The sequence below is a fragment of the Myotis yumanensis genome, unplaced genomic scaffold (assembly GCF_028538775.1).
Source record: "Myotis yumanensis isolate MYYU_CA2020_CCGP unplaced genomic scaffold, mMyoYum1.0.hap1 SCAF_3, whole genome shotgun sequence".
NCBI lineage: Eukaryota > Metazoa > Chordata > Mammalia > Chiroptera > Vespertilionidae > Myotis > Myotis yumanensis.
The window spans coordinates 172,177,487-172,199,942 of NW_027223754.1; the positions used below are offsets into that span (position 1 = coordinate 172,177,487).

The 22,456-nt window shown below is 35.9% G+C and overlaps 1 protein-coding gene across 5 annotated transcripts in view; it reads right to left on the bottom strand.

The window, feature by feature from the left end:
• Positions 1–22,456, bottom strand: part of CNTN1 (contactin 1) — a 287,008-nt gene that overhangs the window by 57,773 nt on the left and 206,779 nt on the right. For 4 of the 5 annotated variants that reach the window (XM_070410419.1, XM_070410420.1, XM_070410422.1 and 1 more), the window contains 2 exons: positions 8,348–8,506; positions 125–274 (listed from right to left, as the gene is read on the bottom strand). In XM_070410419.1, the coding sequence (XP_070266520.1) occupies positions 125–274; positions 8,348–8,506 (309 nt within the window). Of the gene's footprint in view, positions 1–124; positions 275–8,347; positions 8,507–10,148; positions 13,754–22,456 lie in introns of those variants that run through there. The other variant, XM_070410423.1, reaches the window with a different exon arrangement.

A 22,456-nucleotide genomic window follows, 5' to 3' on the forward strand; every position in this document is an offset into this window, starting at 1 on the left:
TACACACAGAGTTTAGATGAATCACTTACCTCAGAGCATGATTTATTTCCAAATACATTCAACTATATATTAAAGTGGCATTGTATATATAAGTCTTCTAAATTTTACAAAAGCTTCTACATACCAGCACCATCTGTTCTAATTTTGTTTGACGGTATACTGGGCTCTCCTATACCCAATGTGTTGGTTGCTACCACACGAAACTCATATTCCATCCATGGGATTAAATCCACTGCTCTTGCCGCTTCCATATTTCCTTCAATAATTGGGGGATCTAAATAAAATGAACATTAGAGAATATTATTTGAGGAATATCACCTTTATAATACCCCACTTATATTTTACTATTTAAAAAATGTTTATTGTTGAAAGTATTATACTCATCTCCTTCTTTCCCCGATGGACCCCTTCTAGGCTGCCCTTGACCCTCCACCCCCACACCCCAGGCCTTCACCACCCTATTGTCTGTGTCCATGGGTTATATATATATGCATACCAGTTCTTTGGTTGATTTCTTCCCACCCACCCACCCATGCCTTCCCTTTGAGATTCCATAATCTGTTTTACTATTTTGAGAAAAATGTCACATATTTCATTGGGTTGAAGTGAAAATAAAAACAAGGAATGACAAAATTAAGTTCAAGGGAGTAAGAGGAGAGATAATTAATAAATAATAAACTAGAAAGAATAATATGCATATAATTCATCTATTTACCAAGTCTAGGGTAGGAGGTTTGACTACCTCCCAGGCCACGCTGGTGTTGGTAGTCCACAGGCTATACCTTGAATAGCAAGGAGTTGTATCATCAAGGTAGAATCTAGAAAGGTTTTCTGAGGCAAGGGTACAATTGAGGCAGTTAAAAATTTTATGGACTGCCTCTGATATAGAGTGTAGGTAGTGACTTATTTATTACTAGGGCACCTATATGTTGATTAGTTGTTTTTTTAGATTTATACACAAGTCATTTGGGGCAGAGATGATAAATGTTATAATAATTCATTAAGATTTATCAAGTACTTTTATACTTCATGCTGCTATATGCCAGATACTAATGGGAAGATTATAAATTATGGGTTAGATATGTTCTAAGATTGCTTGAGATATGATAAAACATACAACCTGGGCTGAATTATACATTATTTTAAGCTCTCTTAAAATATTTCCATATGTGTTTTTAGTAATTTTCCTACTCATACATATGCATGTAAATACCTGTACACCACTTATGTGGGAAATTTGTTTCTTTAGGCTTGTCTATGACTCACTATCTTATTAATTAGGGAATTTTTATCTCCAATGCAGACCATGAATACATACATCTTTAAAATAGTGTACCATCTCCACAATAAGAGCTAAGCATCCCATTGTACAGTCTCTACTTGTGGACAAATTTTTGTATGAGTCAGATTATCCCATGACTCATCCTGCCATAGTTTTAAGCCTCTTGGACATTAATTTTGCCATCAATTCTCTTCTTGTTATGAACTTGTTCTATATATTTGACACATATTTTTGACTTTCTGATTCAAAAATTTGGCTTTGCTTTCCCCTCTGGTTTGATTCTGCTTCTTTATCCCCTCTACCTTCCCTCATACAAATCAAAATTTGTTTGTCTTAGTTCATATACATAGGGAACTTTTTTAGGTCATTGGAAGAAGGAAGGTGAAGTTTTGGTTTGCAGAGGCCTCTTCATGGAGAAAAGGGAAAAATAGAGCTGGTTGTTATGACACTGGGTAGGGTGGCCTCTCTTTCATTCCAGATACCCTTTTGAGCCTCCAATAAAGAGAGGGCCTCTGGTGAATTGATGGTGGCCACCATAATACATGTCTACTACTAGTATGTTCAGGACCCATGAATGTGACCATTCTTGAAAAAGGAGTCTTTGTGGAGCCTTTTACTACTGATATAAAGTTAAGGATCTTGGGATAAGATCATCCTGGATTATTTAGATGGACGCTAATCCTAATGACAAGTGCCCTTGTTAGTATAAGAGAAACATAGAGGAGGGAAACAGATAGGAGAGGAGAATACGATGTGATGTGGCCATAAGCCAAGGAACATTTGGAGCCACTGGTAGCTGGAAGCGACAAGGAATGTATTATTTCCTAGGGTTAGGGAAAGGGTGTAGCACGGCATACACTTTGATTTTGGACTTCTGACCTCCTGAACTGTGAGAGAGTAAATTGCTGTTGTTTTAAGCCACCAAGTTTGTGGTTATTTGTTACAGCAGCCACAGGAAGCCAATGCAAAAGTTTAAAGGCAGAAGTTGATGGAACTGTTTGAGATTTTGTAATTTTATGAGATTGGGGAATCCAAGTATAAGTGGGTAGAAGTCTGAAGGAGGCAATCTGATCCTCCCTTGATCACTATGTTGCAAAACCTCAGCACCATTTAAATGCCCAGAGAGTGGAAATGTTGATACTATTCCAAAGGGTTCTCTTGGCAAGGGCATGGTGTTCTCATGGTGAGAGTTGCAATGGGACTTTTCCAAGCAACTGGCCAATCAACAGGTATAGGCAGGTGTAGGCTGGGTCAGAACAGCAAGAACCAGATGGATGTGCAGTGGAGACTGCAGCTGACAGACTGATTTGAGCACTTGTGAGAATCCAATATGAAAACACCCCCAAAAAATGGAAGTTCAGGGACATGTTCAAAGAGTAGGAAGTCATACTTGACCACAGAAAATATTTAGAGAAATGGTGAGGGATAAAGTAGTAAAAGTCAACTGGGGTCATTTTGTGGTAGCCTTTGTATTCCAGGTGAGAAGTAAGGCTGGTGACTTTACTAGTAATGACAATGAAGAAAGGAAGAATAAGCAAAAAGCCTTGGAGTTACTAGCATGAGATGATAGACCTCAGTGGGAAACCCTTGGCCCAGTAATGCAAATAACGCTTTCAAGAGGGGGAACAGGAATGGAAGTTAGGAAGAATGTATCCTCTGAGTTATTAGGAAATAATTTGATATCTATAAGTTAAGATTAATATTCTCAACCAGGATTTCTAAAGGGGTGAACACTGATCTTTTTAGAACAAAATCAATTACAATAATTATTTAATATATACATATGTACGTAATTTTATTTCAGTGAGGAAGGGAGAGGAAGAGAGAGATAGATACACAAATGATGAGAGAGAATCATTGATTGGCTACATTTTGCACACCCCACAGTAGGGATTGAGCCAGCAGCCTGGAAATTGGACTGAGATCTCCTGATTCATAGGTTGATGCTCAACCATTGAGCTATGCTGACAGGGCCAATAATTCTTGTTGATATGCATTAACATCAGTACTTATGAAAGTATAAATATCTCAAACAAACATGTTTTTAGTATCCTATATAATAAAAGCCTAATATGGTAAGTGTCCGGTCATCTGTTCAGCCAATCAAAATATAATATGCTAATGATATGCTAAGGCCACTCAACCACTTGCTATGAAATGCACTGATCACCAGGGGGAAGACAGTCGACCAGTCACTATGATGTGCACTGACCACCAGGGGGCAGACACTCAACACAGGAGCTGCCCACTGGTGGTCAGTGCACTCCCACAGGGAGAGCGCCACTCAACCAGAAGCCAGGCTCATGCCTGGAAGTACAGCGGTGGTGGTGGAAGCCTCTCCCACATCTGCGGCAGTGCTAAGGATGTCTGACTGCTGGCTTAGGCCCACTCCCCACAGGCTCCACTGCAAGAGGGCACAGGACAGGCTAAAGACCCCGGACTCCCCACCTGTACAAATTTTGTGCACCGGGCCTCTAGTATGTTTATAATATTCACCCAATAAACTTATATATATATATATATATATATATATATATATATATATGAAGTAAGGATAAGCTCAAACACCTGACTAACATTTATCAATTAAATACTGTGTCAGGAATTTAAAGTGGATCTTCTATCTGGCCTGCTTTTCTTTAACCAGATTGGAACAGGAGTTTGATTCACACCACATCAAGATAATAGGATTTAAATCTTGTTTTATCTCTGACATATTCTCAGCTCCAAGCTCAAGGTAGGTAGCTCATATAATTATTACAGCTGGAATATCAAGACTGGTGATATCCATAAAAGGCCCACGGACAAAATATTTCTTCTGCTTCATCCTCATTTGCTCATTCATAGCCATCATTTGAGGACATATGCATGTTTTACCTCTAGCATACTTTTTTTTGTTTCTTTGTTTTCTTCTGAGCCCTAATATCCCTATAAATGGATGTTTACCTCATGCACTCTTCTCTGACCCCTTCAGCCCTGGTAGGAACAGTTTGGTACATTTTCTTTTCCTAGCACCACCCCACACTCAGGCTGGGAAGGGAGTTAGGTTTACTTTGGAAGCAGATTCATGCCTCAAGCCAAATGCAAGAGAAAAACAGTCAGGAGCGGAGAGACTTTGTGTCCCTTCTCTTCAGCCAAATTCCTCTCAACCTGATTGCTATTCCTTGAGTCAGGAAGAGAGGAGAGTACTTTGTACAATAAAGGAAAGTACTGTGAATCAGGAAAGGGGTCTCAAGTTCCAGGTTTGTTACTGGTCAGTTCTGAGTGAGGCCAATTTTTATAGAAAATCTCAATAATAAAAAATCAGATCTTAATAGAAACACAAACATATGCACACAAACATATATGCACACAGTGTCCACAATCTGTGGAACACATAAAAAGTGCAACATACATATCACTAGAGGTCAAGGAGAGAGAGAGAGACAGAGAGAGAGAGAGAGAGAGAGAATTTAGGGAGAAAATGACTGAAAATGTCCAAAGTTGAAGTAAGATATCAACTCAAAGATCCAAATAAACCTCATCAGGGTAAATATATTCCCATACAGCTTAAAAGCAACTATAAGGAAATATTGAAAGTAGCTAAAGTAAACGGACACACTAAATGCAGGAATATAAGGTTAGGAACAATGGTTACCTTCTCATCAGAAACAATGTATGCAAAAAGATAAAGGCACAATATTTTTAAAGTGCTTCCAATAAAGAGCAATTTTGAGTTTATATCCAAATAATACCAGTTAAAGATAAAATGAAAGACACAACTTTCAGTAAATAAAATAAAATAAAAACTGAGAATAAAAGAGAACTTCCTCAAACTGATGAAGAGTATCTAAGATGACATATTTAAAGTACTAAAAGAAAAAAAATACTGTCAACAAAGACTGTTATATCCAGTAAAACTATTTTAAAAGAGAAGGTCAAATAAAGACATATCCAGATAAGCAAAAACTGAGAGAACTGGTTGTTAGCAGACCCACCTTAGAAGAAAGAGTAAAGTAAATTATTCAGGCTGAAAGAAATTGACCCCAGAGAGTAATTTGTAAAAAAAACCCTATGCATAAGGAGCACTGGTAAAGGTATTATGTAATTATAAAAGATAATATAAATACATATTTCTTCTTTATTCTTCTCTTATCTGATTTTAAAGCCATTGTAGAAAACCATATTTACCTATTTATCAATGTATATTTTTATTTATCCATATTCATATATGGATAAATATATACATATCTACTTATATGTATGTGTATATAAACATATGTGTGTATTATGCTAAATAAAATTGTGCAAAAATAAATAAAATTTTGTTGGTGGGGCTATAGCATTTAGAAATGTAAAATATTTGACAATAACTTAACAGGGCAGGAAAAAAAAAGTTGTATTAGAATAAGAAAATAAACTCAAATTTATAGGAAACAATGAGGAGTACCAGAAATGATAAATAAAAAGGTTAACATAACAAACTCTAAAAATATATGCTTGCTTTTATTTCTTTTCTTTAGCTGCTTTGAAAGACATTAAAATTATGGAATGTGAAGATTTTAGCAGGAGATTATCAAGTTTGTAATATATATATATATATATATATATATATATATATATACACACACACACAATATGTGTAACAATAAAATATAGCCCATAGAAGAGGTAAAATAGAATAGTGCTAGCTAGGATTAACATTTCAATGTCTCACTGAATATAAGTTGGTAAAAATATGAAGTCTATTCTGATAAGTTCAGTTGTACCTAATAAGCCCTAGAGTAGCCCAATAAGGATATCTATATCTATACTAGAGGCCTGGTGCATGGATTCGTGCACCAGTGGGGTCCCTCGGCCTGGCCTGTAGGGATAGGGCAAAAACTGGCTCTCCAACATTACCCTGGGGGTCGCGGATTGCAAGAGGGTGCAGGCCAGGCTTAGGGACCCCACCAGTACACGATTGGGGCTGGGGAGGGACCACGGGAGGGCTCCAGGGCGTGCCCAACCCATCTCATCCAGTCCCAATTGGTTGGACCCCAGCAGCAAGCTAATCTACCAGTCAGAGTGTCTGCCCCCTCGTGGTCAGTGCATGTCATAGAGACTGGTCGAACGGTTGAACAAATGGTTGGATACTTAGCATATTAGGCTTTTATTATGTAGGGTATCCCTATATCTATCTATTTACTATCTATCTATCTATCTATCTATCTATCTCTCTCTCTATCTATCTATCTATCTACCTACCTCTCTATCATGAATATTATTAAAATTAAAACATTACTCTATAAAATACTCATTTAATGCAAAAGAAAGCAGTAAAGAAGGAATAAAGGAACAAAAACAAGTGATACAGGTGAAAAACAGGTATCAATCAAACTATTTTGATAACAACATTAAATGTTAATGGATTAAAAAATCCAATCAGAAGGCAGATATTATCAGACTGGATAAAAAACAAGATTGTACTATGTTATGTCAACAGACAATATCTTTAGAGTCAAAGATACAAAGAGGTTGAGAATAAGGAAAGATATGAAAAAAGGAACTGTGAGAAAGTTAGGGTAGCTATACTAATATAAGAATAACCCTATTTAAAATGCTTCTCCTGTCTACCATTGTATATCAGGTCCGTCATTGAACAAAACATTATCATGAAGCAAATGACTATATATTTATATATAGTACTATGCTCACAAGCATAATGAAATAAAGAATTTTCATCCCTTTCAAATTCATTTGAATTTTCTATGTATATATAGAGGATCATTTAATACTAAAATATATCATAAACCCTTGTAACAGGTTGCAAGTTTATATTTGGTTCATCTCTCATGATAGGAAGAAATTATCAAAGGAAAGGAAAGTACATCTAAATTAAAGCCTCTTAATAAGCAATACAAATAAATTCCATTATGTTAAGGGAAGCAAAAATAGGAACAGGCTTAGAATATATTGGGGTTAATTCTTTTCTCAACTTTTAAAAGAGAGAAACATTTAATTCAACACTTATGTCTTTTTTTCTTCCCATTGGTGAAACTGAGCCCATATTTCTATGTATCTTCTTCATGTACCTAAAAGAATTTCTGACAACCACAAGTTGTTTTAAAATACTGTCAAAACTGACAAACATACTTTATTGAAAGGATGCTCTATCTTCATTGATGCTACAGGAGAAAATAAACTATGTAATATGGTAAGCTAGTCATGAGGAATGGCAATGGCAGTAGTTAATAGACAAGGGAAGATACCCATTTATGTATTTTTTCGTGATCAACTTTTAGGAACTCTTAATATCTTACCTAATAATAGACAAGCATGTAAATTAACCATCCCTCTGCTACCTCACCAGCCAATCAGGAGAGTATGCAAATTAACCCAACAAAGATGGCGGTTAATTTGCATACGTAGGGGCAAAGTAGCGGAGACTGAAGGCTCCGTCCAGAGCGAAGGCCTGGGTCCCGGGTGCCGGAGGAAAAACAGCGCCGGCAGCCAGGGGAAGGGAAGGCCTATTGCACGAATCTGTTCATGCAATGGGCCTCTAGTAAGAAAATAAAACAGTTGAGATCCAAAACTTCTTGAAAAATAATTTTTGAGAAAATTCAACCCAGGGAAGATCATTCTCAGAATGGAAAGGCTTATAGTTGTAAGATTTGGATGCTTTAATTAATATTTGTGATCAATGTGACTTTTTTATAATGCAGAACTATAGTGCCTCCATAATTGAAAAATGGGTCATAAATAATAAGCTATAAAAATTTCTTTTGAGAGAAAGAGGGGGGAGGGAGAGAGAGATAAGGAGAGAGAGAGAGAGAGACTTCCCAATGAAAAGGAAACCAGGAGGCCTCTCTTTGCTTTCCTGTTACAGATTTAGACATTCAGCTTTTTTTCCTCCAATAACTTTAAAATGTTTAAGTTCCTTGTGTTGTTTTTCACTATCAAAGCACTGAGATTTTTTTTTTAAAGCTTAATAATAAAAAGGCATTTCTGGGTAGATAATAAAATTCTTAAAATGTTCAGGATTTTGTTTTTATAAAAGTATCATTTAAAAATATGCTACAGAAGAATTGGACGAATAAAACTCACCAGTCTTTGCATCTTTCCAGTCATCTGAAAGAATAGTCTTGGTCTGGATAGTATATTTAGAAATAGGACTATGATTGTCTGAACCACGGCTCCAAGTAAGTGCCACAGAAGTGGCTCTGATGTCTTCTATTCGCAGACCGCCTGGGGGGCCTGGAGGGCCTGGAATGAAAATTTGGGTAATGAATCAATGAATCCCAAATAGTGAATTAAGCACACATTCGAATACAAACATGTCCTCCTTGCAATTAACCTAAAGATATAACCAGTGTTGCCAAATTCCTTTTAAATATAAAGCATAAGAGGTGATAATGGTAGTATTTATGGTCTTCACTAAATGATTTCATTTGTCTCTTTGATAAATGCTGTCACTTTAAAATATCATTATTATTCAGGATACATATGATACTGTTTGAAACATAAAATACAATTTGCATCAATGGGACTTAATACAGACTGCAGCATAATGAGAATGAATGAACACTTGCTCCATGCATGAATCACAGATGATAGCACAATTCAATCCAAACATGAGAATAGTCAAATATTTCATCCTGCATCCCCAAAATGGAACAAGTACTTTTTTATAATCCTAAATATTATAGGTAGTTTATTTTCCTTGGAGTAGAAATGTCTGGGAATAATGTTATGTATTATTTTGGGTAATACATTTATACTGGTTTTGTAATAGGAATGTATATAATATTAAAAGAAATACTAGTATTTCTACTTTTATAAAATGTAGAAAAAAATTGCTCTGAAAACATCAAATTATATAATGTAGCATCTTAGGAAAGAAGAATTATTACTCCAGAACATAAAACATTGTTAAAATAGATTTTTATAGATGATTCATTACTTAGTGCCAATATTATTCATGTATACTTTAACCGGTGAGAAGTGTGCTTGGGTGGTAGAAATGAAAAGATAAATGCGACATAGCTTTTGGATTACAAGTAGCTCTTCGTCTTGAAAGGGGTGAAATGAACCAGCAAACAAATAACTATAACAGAAAGTAGTAAATGCCATGATGATGGTATACAAGATCCTTATTCTTGCCTTAGTTTTTCGTTTTTGTTTTTTTGTTTTTTTTTTAAATGGCCTGGCCAGTGTGGCTCAATGGTTGAGTGTCCACCTATGAACCAGATCACTTTTCATTTTGGTTCAGTTCCCTTTCAGGGCACATGTCTGGGCTGCAGTCTTGATCCGTGGTGTGGGGCGTGCAGGAGGCAGCCTACAAATGATTCTCTCTCATCACTGACGTTTCTATCTCTCTCTCCCTCCGTTCCTCTCTGAAATAAATAAAAATATATTTTTTAAAACGATAAACATGTCTTTTAAGTGGTGCAGTGGCATCCATCACTTACAATGCCAAAGAAGTTTCTCGGTTATTAGAGAGCTGCTCTCCTTGAATAGACATTTCAGAAAGTGGCATCACTTATGTTCTTTGCACCAGAAAGAAGGCCATCCCCAATGGAATTAGGCATGCCAAATATAATAATCAACAACTTTGGTAAAGCGGCACCTTCTTTTTTTCATATTGAGCAGAGACATGTTTTTATTTTCTGGCTAAAAATAAATGCCTTCCTATTTATATATCAGATCAGATGCTTAGCCTACATGACTGGCTACTTTTTCTCCATGTGGGTTTTGGCCTTTGCAAAGGTATAGACAGCACCCTAAACCTTCACCAATTACTGTGTGGTTGGTCGCAAGGAGGAAGATGTGTATGTTGAACAACACAAATGCATGCATAGTAATAATAAAATAACACAAGACACCCCCCATTCATGGTAGTAAAGTTTATTACTTGGGAACAAATATAATAAAAGGTAAAGTTTTATTAATGTATAATTTGTAAGAGTGAACTTATACTTCTTGATATTAGCTAAAAATAACAATAACACACCATCCAAAATGAATGAAAAATAGACATATAAATAAAACAGAACAAAATTGGCATTCGTGCTCAGAAAGAACATAGTGCATGTTTTATGTGTAGAAACCACATTGCAATACAGTGCACACTCATGATCAGAACCAAGAAATTCATTACTTTACATAAAGCATTATCCCAACTCAATTACTGCATGTTTTTACTATTAAATCATCAAAGATAGGCAAATAATGGAAATATCTTTATACGCAACGTAGATCACACACATTTTAGAGTTCACTTAAGCCAAAATCTGCACACGTTACATAGAATGTTGCCATTGAGAAGGGTTATTGCCAGAATCACACAGTTAGTCCGTGGCAGCAATGCAGAGTCAGAAGAAACTGGGTTTCCTGGCACAACTCACTCAAAATGAGGAAAAGCCCATTTGAAATTTAGATTGTGCAGCCCAAAGGTACCTGTCTGCTAGACGTCCAAAGAGCCACCTGACATTTATATTGATGTTCTCTTGAATATGTCTGTATTTTTTTAAACTAGTGTGAATCCATAACTTAAATTTGCATGATGTAAAATGTTGTTAGTAAATTAAAAAAGAAAATTTATAGTGTACATTTTAATAAAATAATACATTTTATTTTTATTACATTGCAATCATTGCTAAATCTTTTATAGTTCTTACAGTAACCCCTAATTTACAGATGAGGAAACAGACAAGGATAGATTAAATAAAGTTATCATAGTCACTCAGCAAATAAATGGAAATGCTAGGATTTGAACCCAAATGATTTGCCTTGAAATCAACTTTTCAATAACTATATCAGAAACAAGCCTTTGAAAACAGGTAAGTAAAGATAACATCACCATTTATAAATTAATACTCAATACATCTCTAGTCTTCCCTGATCACCAAAAGATATTTGTTCATCTTTCCTGAATTTTACTAGTGTTTTTAGTAATAAATACCTACATACAAACAAAATACAAATGTGGTTTCCACCCAGTTCTCATTCATATGTAATTAGAAGGAAAAATGAAGAGAAATGTAATTTTTTATCAATTTGTATTTTTTTTTTTTTTTAGGAATACAGTCAATAAAGAAGAATTTAGATATTCGAGGAAAGGCAGCTAGAAAAAGAAAAAAGCTTTTCAAAATGATTACTCACACAATACAAACTAGCTGACCATATTATTTCAATCAATACTTTAGACTCATTTTCTGATAGATCACATGGCATAGAAGATATGAAAATGGGACCCTTCAGAATTAAAAAGATAATAGCTGTAATCATACCCCAGTGATCGCTGGGGTTGGTAGCAACACTTAAGCAGTAGAACTAACGTACTTTCTCTCTCTTAGGCACTGACTGGCTTTCTAAACAACTAGAGTTGGAACTGGACACAAAAATGTACTGGTTTTGCTGGGATTTTCCTCACGTAGCACACACTTTTAAATAAACCTTGATGTCAAGCCTAAAGGACAACTTGGTGTTGCCTTCCTTTTTTTCACTTGCAATTTCCCAATGTGTAATTAAAAGCAAAACACCACATACAAATATACTGTGGTTCATTTTTAATTTTTACTAAAATAGAAAATTTTGATAACAAGCTTAAATGTCATGGAAACAAAAATCTTTTCAGAACAAATTATCCTCCCTTTTAAATTAAAATAATCTTAAAATAACAATGCGAAAGAGTATTAGTTATATTAGAAAAGGTAGCTTCCTTTTTTCCAAAATATGTCAAAATCCCTTTAATTACTACAGTATGATTCCTGCTCTAAAAAGTATTAAGGCAGTGGTTGAGTTATAAGTTTATAAAACACAAATTAATGTTGTGTGGTCACATTAATGTTTAAGGCTGTGCTTAGATGAAGCTGAATATTAAATATCTTTACTCTAACATTTAATGAGAATGTGGTAGTTTTTAAATTTCTAACATTGATTAAAGTGAAATTTGATCCCACGTAGAAATGAGAATGAAGCTAAAGGGAGGTAAATGAATCTGTATAAGTCTAGTTGATATCGAGGCACTTTATCTAAACAAGAAGACTCTCCCTTTCTTGGAACCAGTCATACTTGTCATGTGGTTTTCTTTCTAAATTTTATTCTTTCTTTCCAAACCTCTATCTCTATCTGGTCTTGGTGGTAGACTTTCAATTATGGGCTCCGTAAGAAAATGCCCACAAAGGGATTCATGCACCACGTCTCCATGGTGATGTTTACAGACACATGAGATCCTCAGATTAATTTTAAATAACTTATTAAAATGATTCTGTAACAATAAATGGAGACTAGAAAAAATTTTTAAAACTTTTAAAAAGATGGGAATAAGTAACATCTTGAGATATGTATTTATTTAAAATAATTAACACATTATTTTAAAAAGAAAATTATTCAAACTATTCATGTCATGTCCATATTCCTCAAACTTTCTGAAGAGTTCTTTCAACCACAGATGGGGATGCTTGAGTTAATAATGAGAAGTCTATACAATGTCCCACACCCAAACATAAACCCACTTAAGAAGAGCAAAATATTTCTTCTGAAGAAATAAGAATTTTAAGCATGTCTCTGACCAAAGGGGAAAAGCGAAAGCATTTTCAAATAATTAAATTTAAGCAGTTTCAGAAAGAATGTGTGCTTCAATTTTAATCCTTTACTTCTGCTCAAATCCTTCTGATCAGTCTCAATCTTCCTCAAAAAGAAAAGATCTAAGGCTGATGGTAGGAGTTAGTAAAATTAAATATGTATGCACGCTATTAATGGCTTGGCCATCTTCACTCAAATCTTATTTCCGTGATCATTCTCTCCACATGCTGTCCACTTTCACTTCCCAGTTCCAGGAATTGTTCCAAAAACCCTACAGAGCCATGGATAGTCTTCATTTGTTAACTGCTGCTTTTTCTCCTTTCTTGCCAAAGAATATGTATGGCACCAGGATACCAAAGGCCGCAGGAGTAATGCCCCTTAGCTTATATCCTAATTAAGATGACTCATTAGTCAATTTGACAACCTTGTTCATTACCTGCTTAGGTAAATCAAACAACCCATTCAATAGCAACACTCCTGTATTATAATTTACCAGTTTCCTCATCATTTTTTTTCCCCCAAATAATGGGCTAATTTCTGAGATATGTGATTTCAAAGAAAAACAGGCTATGAAAACACAAAAATTGTACTTGGCCATTAAATGATGCACTGGGTTAGTTCACTAGGCATGTTTCAGATATTAGTGAAGCTGTGTCATTACATTTTTAAATACCTTTTTGCCCAAAGTATGTTTAGAAGTTTCAAAAGGGAAAAAAAATCTTCTAAGAACTAGATTGAGGGGAGGGATTGGGGAACTGCAGAAGCTACAAGATTGAGTTATTAGTAAAATGTAGTATAATACGTTTAAACAAAAAGATTTTCACACAAGTGGTGAGTGCCCGGATCACCAGGTTGGAGGCAGGCTGGCACAGACGGGCAGAAAAGGATCCACCATGTTTTTCTCTCCATCTTTTCTGCTTTTACCTGCAAGAGGAAAGACCAAGGCTGAAGGGAGAGTGCGGAGCCCAGGGAGGGGCAGGAAGCCATGTCCTCTGGGGATTGGCCATGTTTCCTTGATGGGTAAGTTAAAATAATGATCCAAGAAAACCATCTCCCAGTCACTGGAGATTCGAGTCCAAAAGAGAAAAGGCTGAAGTGACAAGCTTTGGGCTAATCAAGCCTCTGCCTCGAAACAGTGATGGACTCTCTAAAGAACAAGAGCCCCTCAGCAACCCCTCAAAACCCCAAACTCTTAGGCCCTTTGCAATTTCACTCCACATAGTACAGCCTACCTATTAAAACATATGCTTAGACCAGTGATGGCGAAACTTTTAAGTTCGGCGTGTTAGCATTTTGAAAAACCCTAACTTAACTCTGGTGCCGTGTCAAATAGAGAAATTTTTTTGATATTTGCAACCATAGTAAAACAAAGACTTATATTTTTGATATTTATTTTATATATTTAAATGCCATTTAACAAAGAAAAATCAACCAAAAAAATGAGTTCGCGAGTCACCTCTGACATGCGTGTCATAGGTTCACCATCACTGGCTTAGACCTTAAAGGGCTAATAAGGCAAAAAATCCTGAGGATGAATTTAATCAATAACTATAAAAAAATTAATCAGCGGTTGGGGATGGATGTCATGGAAACTTGTGTATTGAATAATATTGTATTTATTTCGTATGCCTAGCAAAGGGGAAGGAAATAAAGGAACATTTATAAAAACTGGTCATGGGTGGTGTGTGAACTGTAATATTATTATTCTCTTTCATATACATGGAATCTGAAGCTTACAGTGATGAACTGACTAGTCTAAGTCTCTAGGTTACTCAGTAAGTGAAATGGATTTCTAATTTATGTCTAATGCTAAAAGCCATACCTGTTCCATTGCACCACACAGATCTTGTAATGACTGCATGCATATATTTGTGTAATTATATTATTATCTAGAAAATCATGCAATTAACAAGATGATTGTCCAACTCTTTCATCTACCCAACACTGAAGTGTAGTTTGATGATTAGAATTAGGCCACTTCAAAACCACTAGTGGCCCCTTGTGAGAGTCATTTAAATAGTAGAAATAGTTTCTAGGAAAACTTGTCTCTGCTGATTGCTTGTTGAATGTGTTGTCCATATGATAACTGGTCACGCAAATTGCTAATTTTAGACATGCTCTCCCCCCCAACCTCTTAAGTGAAGTTTTGATTGTTTTTGCTGTATTATCAGCATAGCTTATTTGCAAATTGAGGCTTTGAGTGTGGAAAGAGGCGACTATGCAGTCACAAGGCAGCGGGTGGGGGGTGGGGGGCTCCCTAAACTCCACAGTGGAGGGCCATTTCTGGAATTAGCTATAGGAGCTGCCAGCCTAGGTAAGAACCTATCAAACAGTGGTCCTCCCAGTTGTTTAAAGCACAGACATCAGACGGATTTGACATATTCCTGTTGGTGATAATCCCTTCCTCCTGGGAGACCCTCAGGCCGTGTGGAGGGGCTCCAGCGGCTGGCTGGGTGAGAGCCAGTGAGACTGTGGAGAGCTATTGCTCAGAAGTGTGTTCTTCAGTGCCACGGACCCCAGACCACTTAGTGACAGGCATGTGAGGGTGTGTTACAAGTTACTTGCTACCAATAATATTGAAAATTCAGATGTTTGGGCAGTTTTTTTGTAAAAATGAAATGGATTCAAGAATATTCCTGCAACATGCTCTCACTCAGTGGCATTCCAATGCACTTTCAAATAAGGGGGTTGGCGCCTCCAGCAGTGCCTGGGGGAATTCCCATGCACCACAGTCAACTTCCTCACCTCCTCCAGGGCCCACAGGGTGACCAATGAAATTAGAAATCGAGGTAGTGTTTTACTTAATAAATGAGACTTGTATTTATGCCCAAATCTGCATTCATTTATAAGTGTATTGGACAGTTAACCATGATAATTTAAAAAATGCTGTGGCGGAATAAATATTGAGAACTCCCTGCTGGGCTGATCTATTCTGTCACATAAGTACAGGATGCTATAGTCCCCTCCCAGGTGGCAGTGGAGAGGGTGTAAACTATGAAACGGCTGGATCTGTAGGATGCCAAGAGAGATTTAGTTGTTCAGTCCTTCTAACATTTCTTTCTTTTTCCTTGAGTAGGTCTTAACTCCAGTGATGAGGGTAGTTTGAGAAACATGTGATAGAAATTCAAAAGGATTATAATTTCCTCTCTGCAACTTTTTAAACATTTTTATTGATTGACTAGTTTTAGAGAGAAAGAAGAAGGGAGAGAGAGAAACATCAATTTGTTGGCCCCACTAACTTATGCATTCATTGGTTGATTCTCCTATGTGCCCTGACTGGGGTTTGAACCAGAAACCTCAGCTTTTCAGGATGATGCTCTAACCAACTGATTTAGCCGGCCAGGGCCTCTCTGCAACTTCTTAAATTGACCATAGATTTAGAGGATAAAAGCTTTTCTAAGTTTCTTTCATTTTTAGTTGCTTAGGAATAAAAAATTTTGTGCCATAATTAAATTCCCTGAAGCTGGGCTGATAAGATTGGCTGGTTGCAGGGCGATGTGGTCATTGGACATTCCTGAGACTTGAAATGGCAGACTTCATACAGATCATATAAGAACAGTGTTTCACTTAAAAGGGATTTTGCACCATTGTCTTTTCTTGGTAATGTTTTAAGTAATGAAGCTAAAGTGTTTTGCCTTCTTTTGATTAATAAAATGAACCAAAAGAGAAGATATAATATTCAAATTTCAAATTACTCAAAATTTTATTCTACTCTCTAACTTGACTTCAAATTATCAATGCTTCAGAGTGTTTTGGGTAGAATATCTAATTAATTTCCTAAAATAAATCATACACTAACAGTAAAACAGATGTACAATAAAGCTATATGATCTGATATTTATATTTGGGGTAATTAAACCTAAGGAGTTGGAGCAAGGAAAAGTAGGTTATATAGTAAATTTGAATCACTGATATTTGTTAGGATGACATGATAAAATTCACATGACAGTCCTGTAGAGAAATCTGTTATAAACTAAGGCATTTCAACATGTTGAATTAATTGTTTTTAAGGCCAAAGAGCACATTGTACAATCAAGTTTTAAAACCACCTACTATAATTTATTTACTGGTTTTGCTATTGCAATTATAATTATATGATGTTGGCTAGTAGAAAAAATATCTTTAAAATCACTATAGCTCCCCCTTATCAGCCATAAATATATCATCAGCAAAAATAAAATTGCCAAGTGTCCACCCTATAGAATACCCCCCACAAAAGGCCTACATTTTAATGTTTCCACATTGATTATTTATCTCATTGAATATATCTGAATTAGCCTTTGGTTATATATAGCACAGCAATATACTTGGTGTTGTATCTGAAATCAGACTGCCTGAATTCAAATCTTGCTTTTCTACTTGGTGGTTGTATGATCTTGGGCAGGTAACTTAGCTTCTTTGGGACTCAATTTCCTCATGAGTAAATGGAAATAATAATAGTATCTATCTCTTAAAATACTGCCTGTTAAATAATAGGCCTGTAATAATATTGCATATCCTTATGCACAAGGTAGGGCAAAAAAAGGTTTATAGTTATCAGTATGAGAATTTATTCTCGTATTATTATTTATTAATAATTATATTATTCTCCATACAAACAACTGTAAACCTCTTTTGCCACACCCTATAAGGTAATAAATATGCTATATATAATAAGAAATGTTTTCATTATAATATATAACATGTAATTATATTGTATTATATAATATGTTATACATTAAATTATATAATTATATTTATTGTTTATTTTATATTCATAATATGTCTTTTCACAGCATAAAGATTGCAGTTGCAAACATATTTTGCTGGCATAAATTGAAATTATTTTAAAAACATGAACTAATTACCACTTATTCATGCTCATCAAGCTTTTGGACATCACTGATTATATGGACTGTTCTTGCAATTTGACATCATTAGCATGATTGTCAGCGTACTTTGGTATTGTCTGGCAAACACACACTGACGTGTGTGAAGTCTGTGGAGGGCACTGGAATGGGGCACCTGGCAGCACAGCACATCTAAGGAGTCCTGTAGCCCCGCTCTCTCCTGGAATCAGCATGGGGGACAGCAAGTCTGCTGGTTGTTTTTTAAGGGAGCCAGGGACGCAGACCAAGTCTGTAGCAATGAATTAATTTCAGTTTGCCAAGAGCTGACCAGTTTGATTACAAGACAGAGAGTCAGGAGCAGGTCATTGAAGAAGAGGGCAAGAAATCCTCAAAGGAAACTTATCTCACTGTAAGCCAGTAAGGAAAAAGAAAAGTAATCTAAATTTATAGCAGTGCGTATTTCATAACATCATCTACCGGTTTATAACCCTCACACCATTGTGTGTTTTTTTTAATTTTAAAATGAAGTGTTAAACTAGATCATTTTCAAGATCCATCTTAAAGCTTAAAAAAGTGTGACCATTTTGAATGAATTGTATACTTTGTTAATATAGCTGAAAATTTCCTTGAATTTATATTAATTTACACTGGCCTGACCTTGAGAAATAGGATTTCAAATCATTGATGTACTTTTTAACTTCAGTAGAAATTGGGAAAGCTGTTATATTTACTAAAGTTTTAAAAAATAAAACTACTAATAAATGTTAACTTTGAAACAATCAAGTTACTTTCTAAGTTCTGTATTTATTATAGACACATATACATTTCAACTCGTCATTTCAGCTGTAGTGTATAACGGTTATAGAGAACTGAACTGCCTCTAGTAGCTTTTGAATGTGTTGATTCTCAGTGGAGAGAAGAATGCTTAATATCTGGGCCGGCTTCACCACTGACAGATGTATTGCTGGGGTTTAGTGCCAACTAGGGCCCGGATGCCTCAGAATGGCGCTCCGTCATTGTTCCAGCCAGTGAGGGCAGGGAGGGCCATTTCCCTGTCTCAGTCCCACGAGGGCTGATGAGCCGGAATCTTTAAACTGTCTCTGTGGCAAACCCGCTTGGCCAGATCAAGTGGAAAGCAGAGGCAATTATCCAAGTATCTGAGGTAAATGTGTGTTTTTCTGACCCAAATACTTGAAAAACTACCTCAAAGATTCTCTTTGATTTGACTGTGATGATCACATCTTTCTGCCTAAAGTGAGTATCTTTTCTGGACCACTTCGCATGAATGTGTATGTGTGTGTGTGTGTGTGTGTGTGTGTGTGTGTTAGGGGGCGGTAGGTATTTGTGTACTTGTATGCCTAACGTAGTGTATATACTACACAAAACATTTTCCTCTATTGTTCCAAATTTTATAATGATTAAATTGATTTATTAAAAGTTCCTTTTGAATGAATTCAGGCATCATGTTTTAACAATAATTTTGAATGTAAATTTGATTATTGAATAATAATTTCAATACATACAGGAATTCTTGAACACAATATAAATATTTATGACAGATACCACAGAAATCTAAATCCTGATTTAGCACCAAGACTTTCACAAACATTTAACATGATGGCAGATTCCATGTCCCTTTTCTTTCATTAATATCCAAGGTCCCTAATTAGCCATACAAACAGAACATTAAATAACCCAAAAGTTAGAAATATAAACTTTTAAATGTCTTTGGATTTACCTTTTACCACAATGTTTTAAAAATAAATTACTATTTATTAGTGTGTGCCAGGTGATGGAAAGGAAAAGGGAAAAGAGCAGGAGCCAAAATCAGTGACTTGCTACTTCGCAGCAGCAGTTCTAGAACAGACTTGGTAATCTTTCTGGACCATATCAAATTAACTATAGAAAGTTTTAGAGTATTCAATTTTAGAGTATTAGCTATTGAATTTTTAGAAATTAACTATAGATTTTATTTTTTATATTATCTGAAAGAGGCCTATTATAATTAGAAAAGTGAATTGGAGTTCCAAGGTGATTGTCATAAAGGAGGTAGGTAATATAGGGCAAGTCTCTTTCTTTCAGCGTCCAAATTTTGTAAAATTAAAGAATGAGCCCTGGCCGGTGTGGCTCAGTTGGTTGGCCATCGTCCCATGCACCGAAAGGTTGCGGGTTCGATTCTCGGTCAGGACACATGCCCAGGTTACGGGCTTGATTCCTGGTGGGAGTTCCAATAGATGTTCTATTCTCACATCAGTGTTTCTCTCTGTCTCTCCCTGTCCCTTCCCTTCTCTCTAAAAATCAATAAAATATATTTTTAAATAAAATAAGAGAATGAAAGTTGTTTAGATGATTTTAAGGACTAATCTAGATTTAAAATTGCATACTCAAATTTGAACATACCTGAAGAGATTTTATATTGCTCCTGTAAAGCAGTTGGAAGGAAAAACATATAATAAATGCATAATTTGCTAAGGGATCATTAGGATCCTTTGTATCTTAAAATAAGTTTATCTATTTCATATACTTTTTAAAGAAAGAGTACTAATTAATCTGAAACAACACCTCTAAATAAATGATTCAAAAATATTTTTGCCTGGACAGTGAAGAAAGGTAAGCCTTGCATATGGTCTCTGTTAATCTAGAACAGCTGGGAGTAATACATCCTCAAGAGAATTTTCTGTAGGAAAGACCATTAGCCAACCATTATGATGATGGTATAAAATAAAGCAATATTATTCAGACTAAAATGTATATTGACAGCTTCCATCACATTACTTATGTGGCTATGTTCACTTATCCAACACAGAATTTAAAAGTGGGTTAGTCATCAACCAAAATGACCTCCTTAAGGAAGAATCTGGTAACCATATCATTAGGCCATGTAATAAAAACTTCAGTGGATTACATCCAATAAAGGAGACATCTAACTTATATGCATTGTCATTCTGTAACTGTATTTTGGTCTTAGCAGTAAAGTGGAAAGCTTTACAGAAATACATACACACATGTTCCCATTTAAATAAAAATCTGCATAAAATGGTATAAGTTTCTAATATAACAATATAAAAATACAAACTTGATTTGGAGATAAAATGATTTATACAATGTTTATATTATCCACTTTAACTTCACTTGCTTTAAAAACATTTCCAGCCCGGCCGGCATGGCTTGGTGATTGAGCACTGACCTAGGAACCAAGAGGTCATGGGTTTGATTCCCGGTCGAGGCACATGTTTTGTATGCAGTCTCATGCCCAGTGTGGGACATCCAGGAGGCAGGCAATCAATGATTCTCTCTCATCATTGATGTTTCTTTCTCTCTCTTTCTCTCCCTTCCTCTGAAATTAAAAATAAAAAAGCATTTCCAGCCCAGTGCCTGTGGCTCAGTTTGTTGAGCACCATCCCATGAACCAGGAGGTCATGGTCCAATTCCCTGTCAGGGCACATGCCCAAGTTATGGGCTTGATCCCCAGTAGGTGGTGTACAGGAGGCAGCTTCTACCTCCTGCTCCCTTTCCCTTCCTCTCTCTGAAATCAATAAAAACATATTTTAAAAATTTCCAAATTTTATGCAGCCTATATTGGTGTTGAGTATGAGAACAAATGTTTCAGGTACTGAAAGTCTTTTCTTCTTTTTTTTATCTTTTTAAATTTCAGCCTTGCACTATATAAATTTTGTTTGATACATTATGTCAGATGTAAAAAGGGGGGTCTGAAAATTATAATCATTATTGCATTTTCTATTTTGGCAATTTTAATAGCAAACAAAGCTGATAGCATTGCCAAGGATATTTATAATATAGCAGAAATGTCATGGAAAAACAGTAAAATATGAAGGTCAAACCTAATTTCTTGCTTTTGTGGCCTAATTTTATGGTCCATTTTTGAATGCTGTCCAAAAGTGCACTCATGAAAGAGAACTGAGATTTGGCATGTTGCATTAATGTTCCCACAATGCTGCTGAATAAATCTTGAAAAATCTTTCCCCCTAAAGGACACTTTTTTTTAGCTGAAGAGCTTTAAATCCTCTAGGAATAGCTTTGCTAAAGAACACTCATCCAGAGATGAACATATGCGTCACACATGCTTGATTTAGCAAACTGAAATGCATTTTTATGGGACCTAAGAAGTAAAACATTTGTTACAACAAAACAGAAGGAAATTTGTATCAATCCTCTTAATTTCGATTTTTACAAAAGAAATTTAATATCATTTTAAGTCCTATAGCTGGTTCTTTTTTCTTAAACTAAGAATAGTTTTAAAACCTGAAGGACTTTTAAATGTTAAGCAATTAATAGTTGTTTGACTTGTACATTTCTTTGTCTATATTATACACATACTAGAGGCCTGGTGCACAAAATTTGTGCACTGGGGGGGGGGGGGTGTCCCTCAGACCAGCCTGCACCCTCTCCAATCTGGGACCCCTCGGGGGATGATCGACTGCCGGTTTAGGCCCAATCCCACAGTCAGACATCCCTCTCACAATCCGGGACTGCTGGCTCCCAACCACTCGTCTGCCTGCCTACCTGATTGCCCCTACCACTTCTGCCTGCCAGCCTGATCACCCCCTAACCACTTCCCTGCCAACCTGATCGATGCCTAACTGCTCCCCTGCCAGCCCAATTGCCCCCAACTGCCCTTCCCTGCAGGCCTGGTCCCCTCCAACTGTCATCCCCTGTAGGCCTGGTTGCCCCTAACTGCCCTCCCCTGTCAGCCATCTTGTGTGAAGGTGTGACAGTTATTTTGCATATTACCTCTTTATTATATAGAATATATTATAAAAGCTTGATTCTAAAATTA